The sequence below is a fragment of the Miniopterus natalensis genome, chromosome 1 (assembly GCF_054644295.1).
Source record: "Miniopterus natalensis isolate mMinNat1 chromosome 1, mMinNat1.hap1, whole genome shotgun sequence".
Taxonomy (NCBI): Eukaryota; Metazoa; Chordata; class Mammalia; order Chiroptera; family Miniopteridae; genus Miniopterus; species Miniopterus natalensis.
The window spans coordinates 200,282,902-200,302,735 of record NC_142081.1 but is presented as its reverse complement, the minus strand read 5'-3'; the positions used below and the strand labels follow the sequence as shown (position 1 = coordinate 200,302,735).

The 19,834-nt window shown below is 54.9% G+C and overlaps 2 protein-coding genes across 4 annotated transcripts in view; both read left to right on the top strand.

Annotated features, from left to right (window-relative positions):
* GRK4 (G protein-coupled receptor kinase 4) overlaps window positions 1-3,327 on the top strand; it is a 38,835-nt gene extending 35,508 nt beyond the window's left edge. Inside the window, exons 13-15 of one of the 3 annotated variants that reach the window (XM_087828452.1) lie at window positions 308-445; window positions 822-962; window positions 2,381-3,327. In XM_087828452.1, the coding sequence (XP_087684578.1) occupies window positions 308-445; window positions 822-962; window positions 2,381-2,395 (294 nt within the window). In that variant the 3' untranslated portion in view covers window positions 2,396-3,327. The remainder of the gene's footprint in view (window positions 1-307; window positions 446-821; window positions 963-2,380) is intronic. The other 2 variants (XM_087828454.1, XM_087828447.1) reach the window with 2 other exon arrangements.
* A 3,685-nt stretch (window positions 3,328-7,012) lies between these two features.
* The window catches only part of HTT (huntingtin), a 95,482-nt gene continuing 82,660 nt past the window's right edge, over window positions 7,013-19,834 (top strand). Inside the window, exon 1 of the mRNA XM_087828440.1 lies at window positions 7,013-7,335. Within this exon, the coding sequence (XP_087684566.1) occupies window positions 7,136-7,335 (200 nt within the window). The 5' untranslated portion in view covers window positions 7,013-7,135. The remainder of the gene's footprint in view (window positions 7,336-19,834) is intronic.

Sequence of the window (19,834 nt, the reverse complement as noted above, 5' to 3'; positions counted from 1 at the left end):
CCCACAAGAGCACCCGGCGCCTCTTCACCCTTGCCTGTCTGTAACCCATTGTCCACTGCAGAAAAGGGATGCATGGGGTCTCGAGAGGTGCGTGGGTGAGAAAGCTGGCTGGACAGTGTCCACAGGCCGGTGACACTGACTGTGTCCTGGGAGAGGGGGTTAGAAGTGCTTCAAATGAGGAGCTCGGCCAGGACCAGGCCTGGAGGTGTTCAGGCCTCCACCCCATGTGCACTTGTGTCCTTAGTGGTTAAGGACACCTAGTGGCCCAGTGGCCTCACGGCCGGCGCCCCCTGTTCTCCATGCACAGCCACGTGCGATTTACTGTAAGGACCTCCCGGACATCGATCAGTTCTCCACGGTGAGAGGTGTCTACCTGGAACCCACAGACCACATCTTCTACAGCCAGTTTGTTACGGGTTGTGTCCCCATCCCCTGGCAGAATGAGGTACTGTCCCCGTCAGCACGCTAGTCGGGGACAAAGAAAATGACAGGGACGTGTGTGCACGTGTTACCACATATTCTTGGCTGTTTTACACACACACACCTGTGTGTGGTAGTGTGCTGAGAGGTAAAACTATTTACGGCGGCTGCCCCGGTGCCTTCCCGGTGGTGGTCAGAAGGCGGCCATTTGGGTTGGTTGGGGGCTCCGGGCCCTGAGTCCTGCTTCCTAAGCAGGGGTTGGCTGGCATCATCGGGAAGGGGAGGCCACCCTATCTGCCCACGAAGAGGTCAGGGGGCAGGGCAAGCAGGAATGGAGGTGGGGCTGGAGTGGTGCCCGAGGGCTGGCTGCCGACCTTGGTCCTGCCTTTCTGTGGATACAGATGATTGAGTCGGGATGTTTCAAGGACATCAACGAAATTGAAGACAAGAAAATGGCAATGTATCTAGAAAACAGAAGCTGCCAGCCGGTTCCCAAAGCCAAGAAAAGGCGAAGCTTATTCCGGAGGCTCCTCAGGAGAGGGGTGAGGGTGAAACCTTTCATCACTGTGGTTTGGGCTTTTTGTTGTTGTTTAATTCTCACCAAGGATACTTTTTCCCATTGCTTTTCAGAAAGAGTGGGAGGGGGAGAGAGAGACATCGATTGACTGCCTCCTGCACGCGCCCCGACTGGGGCCGGGGTTGAACCTGCATCCGATGCATGCGCCCTTGGCCGGAATCAAACCTGGGACCCTTTAGTCCTTGGGCCGACATTCTGACCACTGATCCAAACTAGCCAGGGCAGTTTGGGGCTTTTTAATGCGATGTGTTAAGAAAATATTTCACCAAGTTAGAACTTGCTTTTCCGTTTTCTTTTTTAAATATTTTCATTGATTTCAGAGAGAGGACAGGAGAGGGAGAGACATAGAAGCATTAGTGATGAGAGTCATTGATGGGCCACCTCCTGCGCCCCCCACTGGGGATCGAGCCCGCAACCTGGGCATGTGCCCCGAGCCGGAATTGAACCGGGGCCTCCTGGGTCCTAGGTTGACGCTCAACCGCTGAGCCACGCCGGCCAGGCTGCGTTTCCCTTCTTGACGCCTCTTCCATAAGACGTTTTACGTAGTTTAAAAGCTGGCTATATGGTGCTATTTGTGTGCAGCCAGAAACTCCTCGCATGCTGAGTGCTGCTGGGGTGAAGACCCTGCTCTGACCCCAAGGGAAGGTGGCGCGGGGACTCACACTCCTCGGCCAGCGCAGAGCCTGGTCGCTGGGCTCAGAAATCAGTGTCTCTCAGAACCAACCACCACGCCACCCATGCCGTTTAATCTCAACGTGACGTGCTCGGATTGCCGCTCGCCCACTTTCACAGGGAACGCTGCCTCTCTTCCTAAAATGGGAGAGTGGTTTGGAGAGACCTTCTATAGGAGCATCAAATTTAGCATTTTTTCCCAAGTGAAGTTCTCTCCTGGACTAGTGGATGATTCTGCTCTGTACCCCATCCATTCTTGGGCTTCACTCAGAGGCTGCCACTAACACTCCGTATGAAACACAGACCATAGGTAGAAAAAATCTCAGAGTGCGTTGACCACGACCGTGCTCCCTCTGAGAACTGGGTTAGGCACGGGCTACCCCCGGTGCGGTCAGTCCTGTGTGGAAACCTCCTCACTGCGCCCCACGGGAAACTGCAGCCGATGGGTGTGCTGCGCAGGGTGAAGCCGCTCCTCCTGGTTCCCCTGGAGCTTGGCCTGGGTGGGCAGATGGCAGCGCTCGTGACACAGGGAGTGCAAGGGAGAGCCGCCCGAGGCGGGTTCTGTGTGCGCATTGAGTACACTCTGTGCCACGAAGTAAAGGAAACGTGAGCATGTGCTGCTGTACAGTTAGCACCCCGAAATCTGCCCACTTCCCGAGAGTTAAGCCAGCTCGCCTCAGGAAATACTGACCGGTGTGCCATGTGTTGCAGGGCTGCGTTAGTTAACCCCGGAGCTGGCGAGGAGGAGCCGCCTCGGCCGTGCCGCTCCCTGCGCAGGGGCAGAGCCAGCCCCAGGCCCGGAGCTGCCTCAGTGTTCGTCCTCTGTGACTTGCAATAAACAGGCTTGACGCATCTTAAAACGTGCCGCGAGTCTGCAAGTTTGTCTACATTAATAGCTGAGTTGTCTTTTCTACATCACGTGCTCTGATTCTCACTCGCCCACTGGGTCACCTAAAGCTGGATTGAAAAAAGGTCGCGCGAGGACTGCTGTGACATCCCGAAACCCCAGGCGTGGACACCGTGTGGCGGGGCTCGCGCTTCTGCGGGAGTCCATTTAAATGTCGACTGCTCAGAACAATGACTGTGTCTTGTCTTTTGCAGTGTGTGTGTGTGTGTATTTTTGTAGAATCAACGAGCTCGGCAATAATGCCCTCGGGTCGGGTGGGCACCACCAAAGTGCCCTCAGGGGCTGCTGGCCCAGTCATTTGTGTGTGTGTGTATGTGTGTGTGTGTCCGGCTCTGCTTCACGAAACGTTTCCTTCTTTCTCTGGCCAGGCCTCACCACACAGACTCCCATCTGGTCTTGCATTCAGGGCAGATGCCAGGCGCCCAGCTGGAGTGCACCCCATTTGTCGGGGGTGTGGGGGTGTGTGTCAAGCTGTTTTAAATGTCTACGTTTCTGCCTTTCCTCCTGGGCAGGATCGGTCACAACTGTGTTGCTAGGTGTTCCTTTTTAGCTCCCCACCAAAACCTCTTATGTTTCTCTCCGAGTATTATACACATTCATTGCTGAAGATTTGATAACTCCAGAAAAGCACACAGGTTAAGATATAAATCACCTAATTGCCCGGCCCACAGACTCACTGTTATAAACCTGTGTGCGCAGTTTTTTAAATTTAAAAATAGGTTTTTATTGATTTTGAGAGAGGAAGGGCGAGGGAAGAGGAAAGCATCCGTGTGAAAGAAGCTCCGTCGGGGGCCTCCCGTGGGGTTGGAGCCCACAGCCCAGGCAGGTGCCTGTGGGTCGAACCCACCACCTCCCGGAGCTCGGTCCAGTGCTCAGCCCACTGAGCCACACTGGCCGGGTGTGTGGTGTTTGTTTTAAAAAAGGCAGGATCGTGCTGCACACAGTTGTGAAACCCGCGAACGCGCTGTAGCCTTTCCCCGTGTCACGAGCGCTCCTCCGAGAACCAGCGCGGTTTGCTGTCCGGCGGGTCTGTCGCGACGCCTTTAGCCCACCTCCTGTCCGGCGTGTGTGCCGTTTCCTTCTGTCTGTCCTAGGTGTTGCTGTAGGCAGTGACCGTCCTCGCGCACACACGATTGCTCTCCTAGGATGTCACTGGGAGTGGCTTTGCGGCTCGGGCTGTGCCCGTCGTTGGAGACACCGTGCCAGGTTGCCCACCCAGCTGTGTTAGTGAATCTTTGCTGTTTTTGGACTATGCCAGGCTTTTCTCTGAACTTAAAAACCTGCCTTCTTGGCATTCCCTTTCTGTAAGGCTTCCTTACAAAATTCCTTGTCCAGATTACAGTAAGTTCTGGGCAGATAACTCTGCCGTGGCTGAAGCAGCCATGATCTGTTGTGACATAAGGTCTCAGTGATCCATCGCCTCTCTGGACTGATTAGAATTTGGTTCAGGAGCATTTCAACATAATAATCCAAAGCAACAGTGGCTTAAACAAAGTAGAATCCATTTCCCCTAGACTTTCATGGGATGGGCAGGCCGGCTGGCGTGGCATCGCCCGCTCCTGGCTCCGTCGTCCCAGGACATGCTCTTCACCCTCTTGACCCAAAACAACTGCTCCCGTGACAACCAGCGCCCCGTATTTCAAGTTCTGTTGCACCGAAGCACTCGTTTCAATTGTGCCTCCCCAAGATCTCGCCCTGGTCAGAGGTCAGTCCTTGGCGCCCCAGCACAGCTGACATCGACGTGGCTAACTGTCCCGTTCTAGTCTGTTTTTCTTGACGTTTTGTGATGGCGTCTCCGCTGGCTGTGAGACCGTGTGAAGTCGTTTGTGTGGTCTGGTAGGTACTGTGTTCTCAGCACCGCCTGGTCCTGAGCACTGGTCATTCCCGGTGCTGTGCTTGGCAGAGGAGTCTCTCCAAGTTGTGTGTGTGTGAGCGTGTGTGTGAGCATGTGTGTGAGCGTGTGTGTGAGCATGTGTGTGTGAGCGTGTGCGTGAGCATGTGTGTGAGCGTGTGCGTGGGTGTGAGTGTGGGTGTGTGAGCGTGTGTGAGCGTGTGCGTGTGTGAGCGCGTGTGTGAGCGAGCGTGTGCGTGTGCGAGTGTGTGCGTGTGTGAGCGTGTGCGTGTGTGAGCGTGTGTGTGAGCGGGCATGGCTGCTTTGCTCAGGCACCAGCAGGACATTGAGTGAATAGCTACAACGCTTCCAAACTGGAACTCTCTATTTTGTATCTTACTTTTAAAGCTGCTATAAGTAAATTAACTATTGGCTTTATTTAAAATATACCTTTAATAATAAAAAAGACTCTAGAACATGCTGCTTACATCTCATCGGCCAGCGCTTGTTTAGTCACAGGGCTGTGGCGCTAAAAGGGATGGATGGGCAATGTCGTGTTTAACCAAGTGGAAAAGCGCCCAGATAAACACGGAGCCCCTGTTACTGACGCTGAGAAACGTGTCCCCTGAGAGTTCATGCTGAGTGCTCACCTCCACCCCTTCAGAATGTGGCTGTCTTTGGAGATGGGGACTTTAAAGGGGTGAAAATGAGGTCCCGTGGGTGGGTCCTAATCCAAGAGGCCTGGTGCCCTTAGAAGAAGAGGAGAGGAGGACAGGAGCCCCCGGGAGGACACGGCGGGGCAGCCTCTGCACCCCGCGGACAGGCCTCGGGAGGTGCCCGCCCCCACCGGGACTTGCAGCCCCAGGGCTGTGGGGAGACCTTCCTGTTGGGGAGCCCTGGCAAACTACCCCCGGTACCCACGGCCGTGCAGCAGTCACGGGGGACCCCGCAGGCACTGTGGATCGGAACCGGGCACAGCCCACCGGTCCTCCCACGCTGCCCGCGCCCGGGAGCCCCGCCCGGCGGCCTCAGCTCCCCGGGACTCGGCTCGCCCGCCGCCCCTCCGGCCCGCAGCGGCTTCAGGGGCGCGCGGGCCACCGGGCGCAGCCCACACCCGAAGGAAGGGCGCCACTGGGCCCTGGGGGCTGGCACGCGGCCTGGCGCCTGTTACTGACATCGGGACCTGGGGCCTCAAGGCTGGCGCCGGTGGCCCTTCCCCTGAAGGGGCTGCTGCCCTGCCCTTGGGGACGAAGCTTCCCACCGGCCACCTGGAACGAGCGGGGCCGAGCGGGCAGAGCCCGGCTTGCGGCCCGGGACGGGGCTGCGCCCCTGCGGGCCCTGGGCGCCGCCTCCTCCAGGGCGCTTCTCTCCGGGGCTGGCCCGCTCCCGGCGGGTGCCCCGCTTCCCCACGTGCTCCCGGGAGTCGGCGAGGCCCTGCGCCCCGCCCCCTCGTGCCGCCCGCCCCGCGGGACCCCCCCCCCCCCCCGTCGTAGGGAACGCCCTGGGGTTGGATGGGCTCCTGCGGGCTGCTCGCGCCGCGCCGCCCGGCTCCGTGCCCACCCCGGGCCGCCCCCTCTCCGGCTGCAGCCTCCGGCCGCGGGCGCCTGCCCCCCAGGAGCCCCTCTCCTCTCGGGGCCCACGCCTGGCTCCCCGTCCGCCGGGCGGAACAATCCCGCAGGTCGCCACCCACCTACGGACCGAGCAGGACGCGCTCCGAGCTCCCGGGCGCGAGAGCCCGACTCCTCCTTGCACAGCAGCCCGGCGACGCCGCCCTCAGCCCCGGCTCCGGCCGCGGGGCGCGGGGGAGCCCAGCAGGGGCTCTGGCCCTGGCCCGGCCCCGCCGCTCGCGCTCAGTCCAGAGGGCCCCGCCCACCACCGGCCCCGCCCACCACCCGGCCTCTCACAACCAGGCCCCGCCCACCACCCCGCCCCTCACCCCGGGCCCGGCCCCACCCACCACCCGGCCTCTCACAACCAGGCCCCGTCCCGGCCCCGCCCCTCATCCCGGGCCCGGCCCCACCACCCGGCCTCTCACAACCAGGCCCCGCCCCGGCCCCGCCCCTCATCCCGGCCCCCGCCCACCACCCGGCCTCTCACAACCAGGCCCCGCCCACCACCCCCGCCCCTCATCCCGGGCCCAGGCCCACCACCAGGCCTCTCACAAACAGGCCCCGCCCACCCCCCCGCCCCTCACCCCCGGGACCCGCCCCAGCGCCCCGCCCCTCGCCACCAGACCCCTCCTCACCATCACGCCCCCGTCGCCCCGCCCCTCACCGCCAGGCTCCGCCCCACCACCCGGCCTCCTACTGCCAGGGCCCGCCCACCGCCCCGCCCCGCCCCCAGCCCCAGCCCACCCCGCCCCCCAGCCCGAACCCCGCCCCTCAGCGCCACCGTGCCCGCCGCGAACGGACGCTGTTATCTCAGTGGCTGCGCCCGCCCCTGAAGGCAATCCGGTGGGCTCGGGGCCGGACCCGCGCCTCGGTCGGCCATTGGCGGAGGCCGCCGCCCCTTGCTGTCAATCCCGTCGGCCCGCCCTGGCCCCGCCCCGACGGCGGAGCGTCGTGGGACGCAGGGCCGCGGGGGCTGCCGGGACGGGTCCAAGATGGCTGGGCGTCTCGGTTCCGCTCCTGCCCGCAGCCCCGAGCCCCATTCATTGCCGCGCTGCTGAGCGGCGCCGCGAGCCGGCCCGTGCGCTCCGGGCGCTGTCCCCGCGGGGCGGGAGGCCGCCATGGCGACCCTGGAGAAGCTGATGAAGGCCTTCGAGTCCCTCAAGTCCTTCCAGCAGCAGCAGCAGCAGCCGCCGCCTCCTCAGCCCCCTCAGCCGCCGCCGCAGGCCCAGCCGCCGCCGCCTCAGCAGCAGCCGCCGCCGCCCCCGCCCCCGCCGCCGCCGCCCGGCCCGGCCGTGGCCGAGGAGCCGCTGCACCGACCGTGAGTGCGGGCGCGCCGCCGCCCCGGCCCCCGCACAGGGCCTCCCGCCGCGGGCTCCCCGGCCCTCGCGTCGTCCCCGCTCCCCGCCGCCGCGCTTCCCGCTCGTCGCCGTCGGGGCGGGCGGAGGGCGGGGTGCGCGGGACGCTAGCGGGCCGGGAGCTGCGGGGGCGATGACGTCATACCGGAGGGGGCGGGGGCCGCGGGGAGGCTCCCGCGCCGGGCCTCACGCAGCCCGGGGCTCGCGGCCGCGCCGCCGCTTCTGCGGGCGCCTCGCGCGGCCCGGCAGGTGGAGCCTCGGGGAGGCCGCGTCTGAGCCCCACTCAGGCCTGCGCGCTCGCGTGGGGCGCGGGTGCCGAGCGCGCGGTGACGACAGCGGCCCGCGTGTCGGGAGAGGGGACCGAGGCGCACGCGGGGCCCTGGACGCCCCGGCGACACGCTGCGCAGGGCCGGCTCGCACGGGGCGGGCGCGGGGCACGCGTGTCCGCGGCGGCTCGTGTGGCGGCACCGCTGACCTCGCGGCACCGCCGGGGCGCTGGGCCCCCCGCTGCCTGCGCCGGGGAGGGTGTGAAGCGCCGAGAGACCCCCGAGATCGCCAGGGAGGAGCCCGCGCTCCCGCGACGCCCCGGCGCTGGGTGCGGAGCGGAGGCCGGGACCCCGCGCAGGCCGCGCCCGGGGCGCGAGGGGACCCGGTGAGGACACCTGTCGGGAAGCGGCCCCGAAGCCGCCCTTAGGGCCGACCCCCTCCCCTCTGCGCTCCCGTCCTGCCTCTGAGCCGGTCCCCGCGGCGTCGGGAGTTTACTTAGAAAACGTGCCTTTGGGGAGGGTCGTTGGCGCAGGATTTAGAACCGCGCTGTTTGCTGTGCGGGGAGGTGAAAGCCCGTTCGGACGCCGAGAGAGAAGGGTTTCCTTGCACAGTGTGCATTAGCAACATAAGTTACGACGAGTAACTGACAACGTAGCCATTCCCGGCTCCCCGCGGCGCCTCTGGGACAGGTGCCTGTGCCTCGCCTGGCCCCTGTGCGCCGGCCAGGCCTGGGGGAGCAGGGTCTCTGTGCCCCTCCCTCCTCCTGGCCTGGCCCCTGTGCGCCGGCCGGGCCTGGGGGAGCAGGGTCTCTGTGCCCTGTCCCTCCTCCTGGCCTGGCCCCTGTGCGCCGGCCGGGCCTCGGGGAGCAGGGTCTCTCTGCCCCGTCCCTCCTCCTGGCCTGGCCCCTGTGCGCCGGCCGGGCCTGGGGGAGCAGGGTCTCTCTGCCCCGTCCCTCCGCCTGGCCTGGTCCCTGTGCGCCACCTCCTTGGCCTGGGGGAGCAGGGTCTTTCTGCCCGGTCCCTCCTCCTGGCCTGGCCTCTGTGTGCCCGCCCGGGCCTCGGGGAGCAGGGTCTTTCTGCCCGGTTCCTCCTCCTGGCCTGGTCCCTGTGCGCCACCCCCTGGGCCTGGGGGAGCAGGGTCTCTCTGCCCCGTCCCTCCTCCTGGCCTGGCCCCTGTGCGCCGGCCGGGCCTGGGGGAGCAGGGTCTCTCTGCCCGGTGCCTCCTCCTGGCCTGGCCCCTGTGCGCCACCCCCCAGGCCTGGGGGAGCAGGGTCTCTCTGCCTGGTCCCTCCGCCAGGCCTGGCCCCTGTGCGCCACCCCCCAGGCCTGGGGGAGCAGGGTCTCTCTGCCTGGTCCCTCCGCCTGGCCTGGCCCCTGTGTGCCTGCCCGGGCCTGGGGGAGCAGGGCCTCTCTGCCCGGTCCCTTGCCTGTCAGTCCGAAAGCCGCCTGTGTTCCGCTGGTCTGACGGCTGCTGAACTTGCGCATCTTCAGAATATGGGGGTAGAGACGTTCCCTTCTGAAGCTGGCCTGACAAAGTAGGTAGATTTTGTTTCACTACTTGAAGGTAATCTATGATTGACTTATTTTAAAATTTTCATCTATTGTGCATAAATAATGCATTAACGTGATGCTAATTCCAAAGGTAATAATTAGGTCTCTCTCCCACCCTTCTCCCGAGTGCCTAACTGCTCCCAGAGGCGAGCACTGTTAAACTTCCTCCCGTGAGCGCCTCCGGATGTAGTTGGTGCCTATATGAAGGCAGATTGTAAATTTCTTATACACAAAAGTAATTCAACATAGTCACTCCGACAGTTCTTAGCATGCCCCGAAGTCAGCTGCATTAGGCTCAGTTATAGTTCTTTTAACTAAAAAGCGTAAGTGTCATATTTTTATGTACTTTGCTGCTGAGAAAGCAGGTATTCATAAATTTTGAGTAACAAACTCATTGCTTACAAGTTTGGATCTTGGCATTTCTGTTTAGACGCTTCAGCTGAAAAACCTGTCTCCTCAAGGAAGATTGGCCAAAAGCAATTTAGAAAGTGTCTGTTCTGTTTTTATGGCTCTTGCTCTCTGTTGTGCAGAACTGTAGTGTCACAGCCACGCGTAGTCTTCACTTGCTGTGTCTGAGCACCCGCTCTTGGCTGGTTCAGCATGTAGAGCGCCGGGGCCCTGGGTGGGCCTGGCATGCAGGGCGCGCCTGGGCTTGGGAGGGAGTTGACGTTTGCCTCTGCTGCTCTCGCCTTCTCCTTCAGGTTCCCACCTAGCTCTCCCCCGACTGTAATTGTTTACTCATCAATAAACGTCTACTGAATGTCCGATGTGTGCCAGGCACTATTCTAGTAGGTGCAGGCCTGCAGCAGTGAACAGATAAAGTTCTGCACTCGTGGAGTGTTCATTTTAGTGAGGGGCTCAGATAGTAATTGAGAGAGAATCAAGCATGCAGTGTGCTGGATGGTGACCCATGAAGGAGGAGCAGCCAGGCGGGGAAGGGGGCCAGGCCGTGTCAGGGTGAATACAGTGTTGACATTTTAGGTGGGGTGCCCACTGAGGCGGTGGCTTTGGGTAAATAACTGAAGCGGTCAAAGAGATAGCCATGAGATGTGTGGAGGAGGGGCATTCCAGGCAGGGCAACAGGCCCACAGAGCCCCGTTTGAGGAACAGCACGGCGGTCAGTTTGGCTGGCAGAATTAGAAGGAGACTCTTGGTAGGAGGCGGGGTCAGAGAAGTAGAAGGAGGGCCACACCAGTCAAAAGCCCTTCCTTGTAGGTGGAATAAAGACATTGGCATTTATTCTAAGTGAGACAGGAAGTCATCGGAGCGTTTGGTCAGAGGACTAGAGGACTCCAGTTCCGTTTTACAGTGAGCACTGGCTGAGAACAAGGGAAGGGGAGCATGGGCAGGCGCAGGAGACCGGCAGGAAGCCTGCAGTGTTCAGGAGAGGGGAGGAGGGCTCTGCCACGACCTCAGTACAGGCCAGGTGACGGAGAAATGCCTGAACGTTGAAGGTAGAGCCAATAGGACCTGTTCCCATCTCTGTCTGCTAAACGTCGCTTGGTTTAGCTGTCAGGGCTCTAGTCGACTGGACGTAACAAAGCCTGCTGCAGTAGCTTACACAGGTAAGAGCTTATTGTCTTTTTGAGGAAGTTCAACAGTAAGATTAGGGATCCAGATTCTTTTTTTAATTCATCTTTATTGTTGAAAGTATTGCATATGTCCCCCTTTTCCCCCCCATTGACCCCCCCCCAGGCCTTCACCACACAGGAACCCAGACTTTTTCATACACTTATCTTAAAGCCACTGTCCTCATTCTTTCCCATTTTTTAGGTGAGTTGTCTTTTTATTGTTGAGTTGTAACAGTTCTTTAATTAGGCTGGATACTAGACCTTATCAGATACATGATTTGTAAAAATGCTCCCTTTCTGTAGGTTTCTCTTTACTTTCTTTTTTTTTTTTTTAAATATATCTTTATTGATTTCAGAGAGAGGGAAGGAGAGGGAGAGAGAGATAGAAACATCAATGATGAGAGAGTCATTGATCGGCTGCTAGCCCGCAACCCAGGCATGTGCCCTGACTGGGAATCGAACCCAGATCGCCTGGATTCTAGGTCCACACTCAACCGCTGAGCCACGCCCCACCGGGCTCACTTTACTTTCTTAATCGTGTTCTTTGAAGCTGAAAAGTTTTTAATTTTGATGAACTCATCCAGTTTTCCATTTTGTCTTTGGTTGCTGTACTTTAGATGTTATGTCTAAGAAACTTTCCTAATTCAAGGTCATGGAGTTTTATTACTCCTTTGTTTTCTTATAAGAATTTTAGAGTTTTAACTCTTACATTTAGGTCTTACCCATCTTGAGTTAATTTTTATTTATAGTGTAAGATAAGGGTCCAACTTCATTCTTTCACATATGGACATCCAGTTGTCCCAGCACCATTTGTTGAAAGACTGTACTTTCCCTAATGAGCTGTTTTGGCGCCTTGTTGAAAATTAATAGCCCATAACAGTGTGGATTTATTTCTGGACTCTAACTCGGTTCCATTGGTCTGTTTATCTCTCCTCCACAGTACTGTGTAGTCTTCATTACTGTAGTTTTGTATCACAATTTCAAGTTGTGAAATGTGAGTCCTCTAACTTTGTTCTTTTTCAAGATAGTTTTGGTTGTTCTGGGACCCTTGCATTTCCATTTGAATTGTAAGAGATTGTTGTTTCCTGCAAAGAAGCTAGCTGGGGTTCTGATAGGGATTGCATTGAATCTGTAGATCAATTTGGAGAGTATTGGCATCTTAGCAATATTAAGTCTTCTGATCCATGAACTTTGGCAAACTTTTTCTGTAAATGGTCAGCTGGTAAACATGTCAGGTTTTGTGGGCATGTCTCTGTTGCAGCTTCTTAACTCTGCCATTATAGAATGAAAGCAGCCAGAGGCAGTGGGTAAACCATTGAGTGTGGCTGTGTTCCAGTAGAATTTTATTAACAACATTGAATTTTATATAATTTTCATATCATGAACTATTTCTCTGTTTTTTGTCAACCATTTAAAAATGTAAAAACATTTCTTAGCTCACAGACTGGCCAAAAACAAGCAGGCTGCAGTTTGCTTACCGCTAGATTCTATATGATTGGACCACTTTTGGGAAAAGTGTCTTCTTCAGTTGCTTTTTGTTAACTAGTTTAAAAATTATGAAAGTTACACATATACATGGTAAAAACATCTTCAAACAGCAGAGAAGATGAAAAATCAAGCCCTCCCAGTTAATTGTTATTTAATAACAATTTTTAAGTATCTCTTGCGTCTTCCTTGGTTTTTTAATGCACATATGAGCACTTAAATGTTCATGACTGAGATCACACTGTATTTTCTGACTTAGCCACATGCCGTAGACCTTGTTCCATAGCGATACATACAGGCCAACGTTGGAGGTTCTGCAGGTTCCGTTCAAGACCACTGCAGTAGAGCGAGTGTTGTCATAAAGCCAGTGTCATTGTAAAGCGAGCTGGAATCTTGTTGCTGGTCTTGCCTCAATTTGTAGAAAACACGGCACCTGTGAAGAGCAGTAAAGCGAGGTGCAATAAAACAAGGCCTGCCCAGCTGGGCGTGGCTCAGGGGTTGAGCATTGAACTAGGATCCAGGTGATCAGGGTTCGATTACTGGTCAGGGCACATGCCTGGGTTGCGGGCTTGATCCCCAGTCGGGGGCATGCAGGAGGCGGCCGATCAGTGACTCTCTCATCATTGATGTTTCTATCTCTCCCTCTCCCTCTCCTTCCCTCTCTCTGAAATCAATAAAGATATATTAAAATAAAATAAAACAAGGCCTACTTCTTACTAATTGCTGTATAATATTGTAGCATTTATGTTTAAAAGAGGGCTTTTGGAGATGTAAAGGCAAGGTCCTACATTTCCTGGCTTTCAGATGGGCTGCTGACGAATGTTCTCCACCTTAAGAGCCCCTCCCCATGGCCTCTGGTCCTTGCAGGGGAGCCAGTTGGCACAATACCTTGGAATAATTTATTCCGACTAGAAGGGAAAATAAGACACAGCATAAGACACTTTATATCTTGTTAAATAGAATGAGCTCTGACTCTAGACTGTCTGTTGGAGACAAAAATGCTATAGATCCTGCTGCTCAGAGTGGCCTTGGGGCCAGCAGTTTGGTGTTACGTGGGAGCTTATAAGAAGCGCAGAGTGTGCTCACTTCAGACCTCCTGAGTCAGAGTCAGCCTTTTAACAGGCTCTGTAAGCAGCTTTATGTGGGGAGAGCTGCAGAAGCTTTGCTGGGGGTGACCAGGCCTCTCTGTTGATAACGCCTCTCGTGTGGGAGGGAAGGCTTCTGTGCTCATGTGTGTCCAGGTGTAGCTGAGGCAGTGTAACTTCTGTACTAGGGCCATCGGGCATTTGTGTAGCTTCAAGTGGGTTGTAACAATGACTGGTGAGCTGGGCATTAAGAGCTCCCAGCTACTGGGGTGGGGACTTCAGTGGGGAGTGGACCAGAATGACCTGTTGTGTGCCAAGCCCTATTCTGGGCCCTGGGTTATAGCAGCGAATAGGACCGATGGTGATAAATACTATGGAGAGAAAAAACAGAGTAAGGGGGGAAGGCTGTGCAGTTTTCTTGAGGGGATGCAGTGCACTGAGAAGGTGACAGACCCTGGAGGGAGCAAGCCACATGGCTATCTGGAAGAAGAGCAGTCCAGGTGGGGGACAGAGGAGTGTTCTTGGAAAGATGAGGAGGCCAGTGGCCTGAAGCTAAATGAAGGGCGGAAACAGGAGATGAGGTTAGAGGGCTGGGAGGTTAGAGACGGGGATTAGCCAGCCACTTGGGGGCTTGTGCACCAGTATAGGGACTTCGGGCTTTACTCTGCCCAGAGGCGAACTTGGAAAGATCACTTTGATAACACAAAATGAAGCCACTTAATGATTGCTGTGGGAATAGAGAGTGTCTGCCTACCCTGGAAAACAGCTGGGCTGCTCCCTGTAGATCTGAACGTCGTTACTGTGTGTCCTGGCAGCAGCACTCCTGGGTGTTTATCCTGGAGAACTGAAGACTTATGTCCACACACAGATCTGTGCACAAGTGCTCAGAGCAACTTTATTCCTAAAAGCCAAAAACTGGAAACAGCTAGGATGTCCTTCAGCAGGTGACCAGTAGAACTACTTAGCAGTAAGGAGCAAGATCCTGACACGCAACAACTAGACAGATCTTGAAATTATGCCCATGACACCAGCCATCCCAAGACACTGCACACTCTGTGATTCTGTTTATATAACATTTTTGAAGTGACAGAGACTTAGAAATGGAGACTAGATAAATGGTTCAGGGTTAGGGAGAGAGGGCGGGGCTGCAGTTCTAACAGGGCAACTCCAGGCTCCTCATGATGGTAGAAATGTTTTGTATGGATTGTGGTGGTAGATACACAAATGTAACACATCTGGTAAAATTGTATGGAGCTAAATACACACAGTAAAAGTAAATCTTTTTTTGAAACCTGAGATCAGTGGATTGTATCAATGTCAATACTATAGTTTTGCAAAATGTTGCCATTGTGGGAAACTGAGTTGATTATTTCTTATAACTGCATGTGAATCTATAGTTACCTCAATAAAAACTTTAGTTAAAACAAAGGCCTGGTGGTCAGGGAGCTGGAACAGAAGCTGTAGTGGTGGGGGGAGTGTCAGGTTCTGGATCTGTGGACAGGGAGCGGGAAGGAAGCTGGGGTGGGGTGGGGGGAGTGTCAGGTTCTGGACCAGTGGACAGGGAGCGGGAAGGAAGCTGGGGTGGGGTGGGGGGAGTGTCAGGTTCTGGACCTGTGGACAGGGAGCCGGAAGGAAGCTGCGGGGGGTGGGGGGAGTGTCAGGTTCTGGACCTGTGGACAGGGAGCCGGAAGGAAGCTGTGGTGGGGTGGGGGGAGTGTCAGGTTCTGGACCTGTGGACAGGGAGTGGGAAGGAAGCTGGGGGGGGGGGTTCAGGTTCTGGATCTGTGGACAGGGAGCGGGAACAGAAGCTGCAGTGGGGTGGGGGGGAGTGTCAGATTCTCTTTGGAGGAAGAGCTGATGACATTTGCAGACAGTGTTTGAAATCTGAGTTTGTGATTATTATAAAATTTACCATTTAAAAATGTACAATTTAGTGGTTTTTACTATATTCACAGGGCTCTGCAACCATCACCTCTGTCACTCCGCACTTCCTCCCCAGCCGCTCAGCCACTCCTCTAGTGCCTCTTGTCCCTGTGAATTTGCCCATTCTGGCCATTTCTTATGATTAGAACATCTGTGTTTGAACAGCACTTCTTTCTACTGGTAATTGTTACTGTATCCAGTTAGTTCACTAGTAAGAAAGGATTTATTTATTTATTTAAAAAAATATGTCTTTATTGATTTAAGAGAGAGTAAGGGAGAAGGGAGAGAGAGATAGAAACATCAGTGATGAGGGAGTCATCATTGATCGGCTGCCTCCTGCAAGCCCCAGACTGGGGATCGAGCCCACAACCTGGGCATGTGCCCTGACCAGGAATCAAACCTCAATCTCCTGGATCCTAGGTCGATGCTCAACCGCTGAGTCACACCAACCGGGCAAGGCTTTATTTTAGTAGCCCTTTTCTGTGATACAGACTGTAGATGGGGGAAATCTTATGCCCTGATTCCCCTAATCAAGCACCACTTTTACTTTAAATTACGTATGAAAGTTAATCCAAAATCACTTTTGGCGTCCCATTCCTTCTGTAGAAATCATTCCCGGAAGACTCCTGGTTTCCTAGGAGCACTCTCATGTTACTGTAGAACTTGGTGAGTTAAGGAGCAGCTGATGTGGAATCAGGAGACCTGGGCCCCTGCCTGCAGGCAATGCAGCCTTCTGACTCCGTTCTGCTGGCTGTGTGGGCTGTGCAAGCACTGCCTCGAGTGTGTATGTGAATGAAAGTGCTTGTGCACATGATAGCCAGGCAAGTGCACGATGAGTGACTCTCATTCCCACGTGGTCCAGGTCTCCCTTGGCCGCTCTCCACCTGGAACCACATTTTTCATGGGTAACCGTAACCTAATCTAACACTCAGAGTTTGGATGAGGGAGCTGGAATCCCCACATTGGGCGTTGGCCCTTTGCTGGTGGTCTCAGCATGGTTGTAGGTGCTGCAGAGGCCTAGCTTTTCTGTGCCTCCTCCAAGGTGTGTGTTTCTGTGCAGATGACTTCGCTGCACAGTTGGAGGGCTGATTGAGTTTTTTATTTTGAAGGTGAAGTTAAAATGACTGCTTCACCAAGAACGGTTGAAGAGTCAGGACTGCTCCGACGCTGTTCATCCAGGCCTCACCCTGTTCATCCAGTTCCTGCCCAGAGCAAGGTGCTGCCGTCTTCCGCCTTAATTTCCATACTTACTTTTCATGTGGAACAAGTCAGTTTGACCTTTCGGTTCATCAATTTAATTAAATTTCACAGGGGAACAAAATAGTTGTAGTTTTCCTGAACTTCCAAGTTTGCTTATTGTACAAAATAAGATAGGAATGAGGCATTTCAAGCAGGGGCTGTAGAAGGCACGAGAACTGAGCTTTTGAAGATGCACGACCAACACAAGGGAGTTATTTCCAGCAGCCAGAGTTCCCTGGAGGTTTGGGAATATTGACCCAGGGGGAAGTTGGAAAGTAGCCTGAGGCCAGGTTGGAATGGGCCTTGATCCCCAGGGTTTGGAAACTCGCACCATGTTCTGTCTTTGGCAGTCAGTTTGCTTCACCTGCTCAAGCTCTAGCACATGACACAGCACACACAGGTCTTAATGACAGGGTGCCGGCCTTGGAAGCCTATGTGTTGTTGTTTATTGCTAACCGTATTCTTTCTGTTTATCACATGTGAGAAGAGAGACAAAGTTCTTTTGAAAACTCATATTTGTATCTTTTGCTTCTAAGAAGATGGAGACATGCCCTGTGGGCCTGGCCCCCTCTCCATCAGGCCTGGGGTAATCAGTGTGGAGCTGTTGACTTCCTCCCATTGGTGCGTGGGTGACTGCTGAGTTGTGTACCTGGAGACCCTGCATTGTCAGTTTAACCACACGTGCAGCTTTTGTAAGTGCTGTCTTGTTAAGTCCAGGGAACATTTTATGCCTCATAAACACTTATAATGTTGCAACCTGAGGGGACACCTCCTTCCCCAGCCTATGGTAGACTCAGCCATTCAGCATGGAAGTCTCTCTTACTGAATACAGGTGAGCTCAGAGTTTCTCCATGCTGCACTCTGGCAGCCATGCCAGCTGGTCAGGGCTGGCCCATCTGAGACACCTGGCTACCACCCCACTTTAGCTGAGTTCCTTCCATTCCAGCTGGGAAAGCTGGGCTCAGAGACTGGAGGGACTTGCCAGGAATCACCTGCTTACTACTGTTTCGGGCTTGAGTTAGAGATGCCACAGGATAAAGGTTCTGCTTAGATTCTGACTTTGCTGAAAACCCAGGCCATGACTATTTCTATTCTGACCGCCGTTTAGTTGTGAGGCCTGCTTAGTTTAGTGTCTGTCAGCCTCTTTCTCATTACCAGCCCCAAGGAGTTGTTTAGACCTATTGTGAGAGACTGCCAAGCTGAGGGGCCACAACCCATGCAGCTGGGAGTCTGGGTGTGTGAATTCAGTTCACTTAAGGCTGTGGGCAGGTTTTCACTTTGGAAATCAAGGAGTAAGGATAGGTGAGTTTGTTTACTTCCTAAAACACTTCATCAGTGTCCTTTCGCTTTCTTGACGGCTGCCTTAAACCAGATAAACTGAGCTGCTGTAAGAGACTTGAATGAGGTCATTTAACGGAGAGAGTACTCTTTTTAAAACCGAGGTATAATTTACTGTGGTAAAACACACCCTTTTCAGTGTACAGTTCTGTGCATTTAGACAAATGCATGAAGCCCACAGTTGAGATTTAGAACAGTCCTGCCACCCCTGGGCTTCCCCATGCCCATACTGCATGCCTCTGCTGTCAGTTCCTGTCCTGGCCCTTGGAAACCGCTCATCGTTTTCATTCCTGTAGTAGTTTTTGTTTTGTTTTTTAATCCTCACTGGAGGATATTTTTTCCATTGGAAGGGAGGGAGAGAGAGAGAGAAACATCGATGTGAGAGATAAATTGATTGGTTGCCTCCGGCACAGAGGCTCCGGCGATTGAGCCTGCAACCTAGGTACATGCCCTTGACCCAAATCTAATCCGAGAGCCTTCAGTCTGAGGGGCGACACTCCAACCACCGAGCACACCAGCCAGGGCTGCTGATCACTCTCTTTCCTGTAGTTTCGTTTCTTCCAGAACGTCCTATAAATGGACTCATTCAGTGTGTAGCTGTGAACATGGTACATTGAGATTCACCCTTGTGTGTGTTACCAGTTGCCCTCTCACTGCCAAGCAGTACAGTATTCCGTCTTCTTTTTGTTTATCCATCTGCCAGGTAGAGGACATTTGGGTTGTTTCTGTCATAGAGCTTTTGAAGTAGGTCATTCTGAGGATGGGAGGTGGGGCCTCTGCTCTTCATGCTCACTTAGGGGCCCAGGCTCCTTCCCTCTTGTTGCTCTGAAGCTGTCTTGAAGTCTGTGTAAGCAACAACTGGGAGTTGGACATGTTTGTTCCAAATGGAAGGAACTAAAAGGGGAGATACCCAGGGCAAGCCAGCAAGGGAGCCCCACATATCACCGCCTTTCCTGTTTCATCTGGGGGAGCCAAGTTGGTATCTGTCTCTAGCTGCAGGGAGGTGAGGCCATGGAACTTCTAAGTGGGAGGCATGTGTCCAAGAAGGGAAGACTGGTGTTTGGTGGGTGACTAGCACTTTGCAGTATAACTTATCTGTGTAAGTCCTGTTCAGGAAGAAGACAAGTGGGAAACACACATTCACTAGTCTGTGTAATGAGGAGCTCTAACCTGGCAGTCGTTGGGAAGCCGTTCTCTACTTGCCACAAGCCAGGCCTCTCACTCAGACCCTGGTTCTTTCTGCCTGGAACCCTGTCTGTTCTTTTTGGTCCCTGACTTGCCCCTTCAGAGGTTTTTTCTTGCCCGTTTTTCCCCCGGCCACAGCTGCAGTGCCTTATGGAGGGCATGCCTTCATTGGATTTGACAATTGTGACAGCCTGTTCCTTAGGTGCACTTTTTGGAGCATGAGGGTTGCATTAGTCACAAGTGTGTGTAGGCTGGGTCCCCCTTCTCCCACTTAGTACTAGAATTCCCTTAAAACCCAGGAGTCTTCTAGTTTAGTTGGTTCTAGTTAGTACCATGTACTGGTAACTACACTCAAATTCCTATTTGGATACACTTCTTAAGCCTGCCTTTTTTGCCTCCCTCTTTGGCTTATCCCCCCACCTTATCTCCGTGGTGCCCACCATGAAGACGGGAAGCCTGGCAAGCAAGCACCTTTAATCTGATCTTCTTGACCTGGCTCTTTATCTCTTCTTGTTTGGCTAAGAAGTCTCAGTAGGAGGCTTTTGAGAAAGGCTCTGAGCAGGAGGCTTCTTTCTAGCTGTGTGGGGTATGGAACCGATTAGCCATGGTCTGTGATTCATACCTCATGGAGCATGAGGTCTGTGTGGTCTGCTGATCACAGTCAATGAGCAATGCGGTTTTGAGACGTGGAGGCAAGCAGGCATACAGAGCGGGTACTATGCTGTTGTATTTCACTGAATTGCATACCCTTCTATCGGAGTGATCTTGGGTGAGTCGCTGTTTGCACTGCAATTTCTCTGCTAAACTAGGGGAAATAGG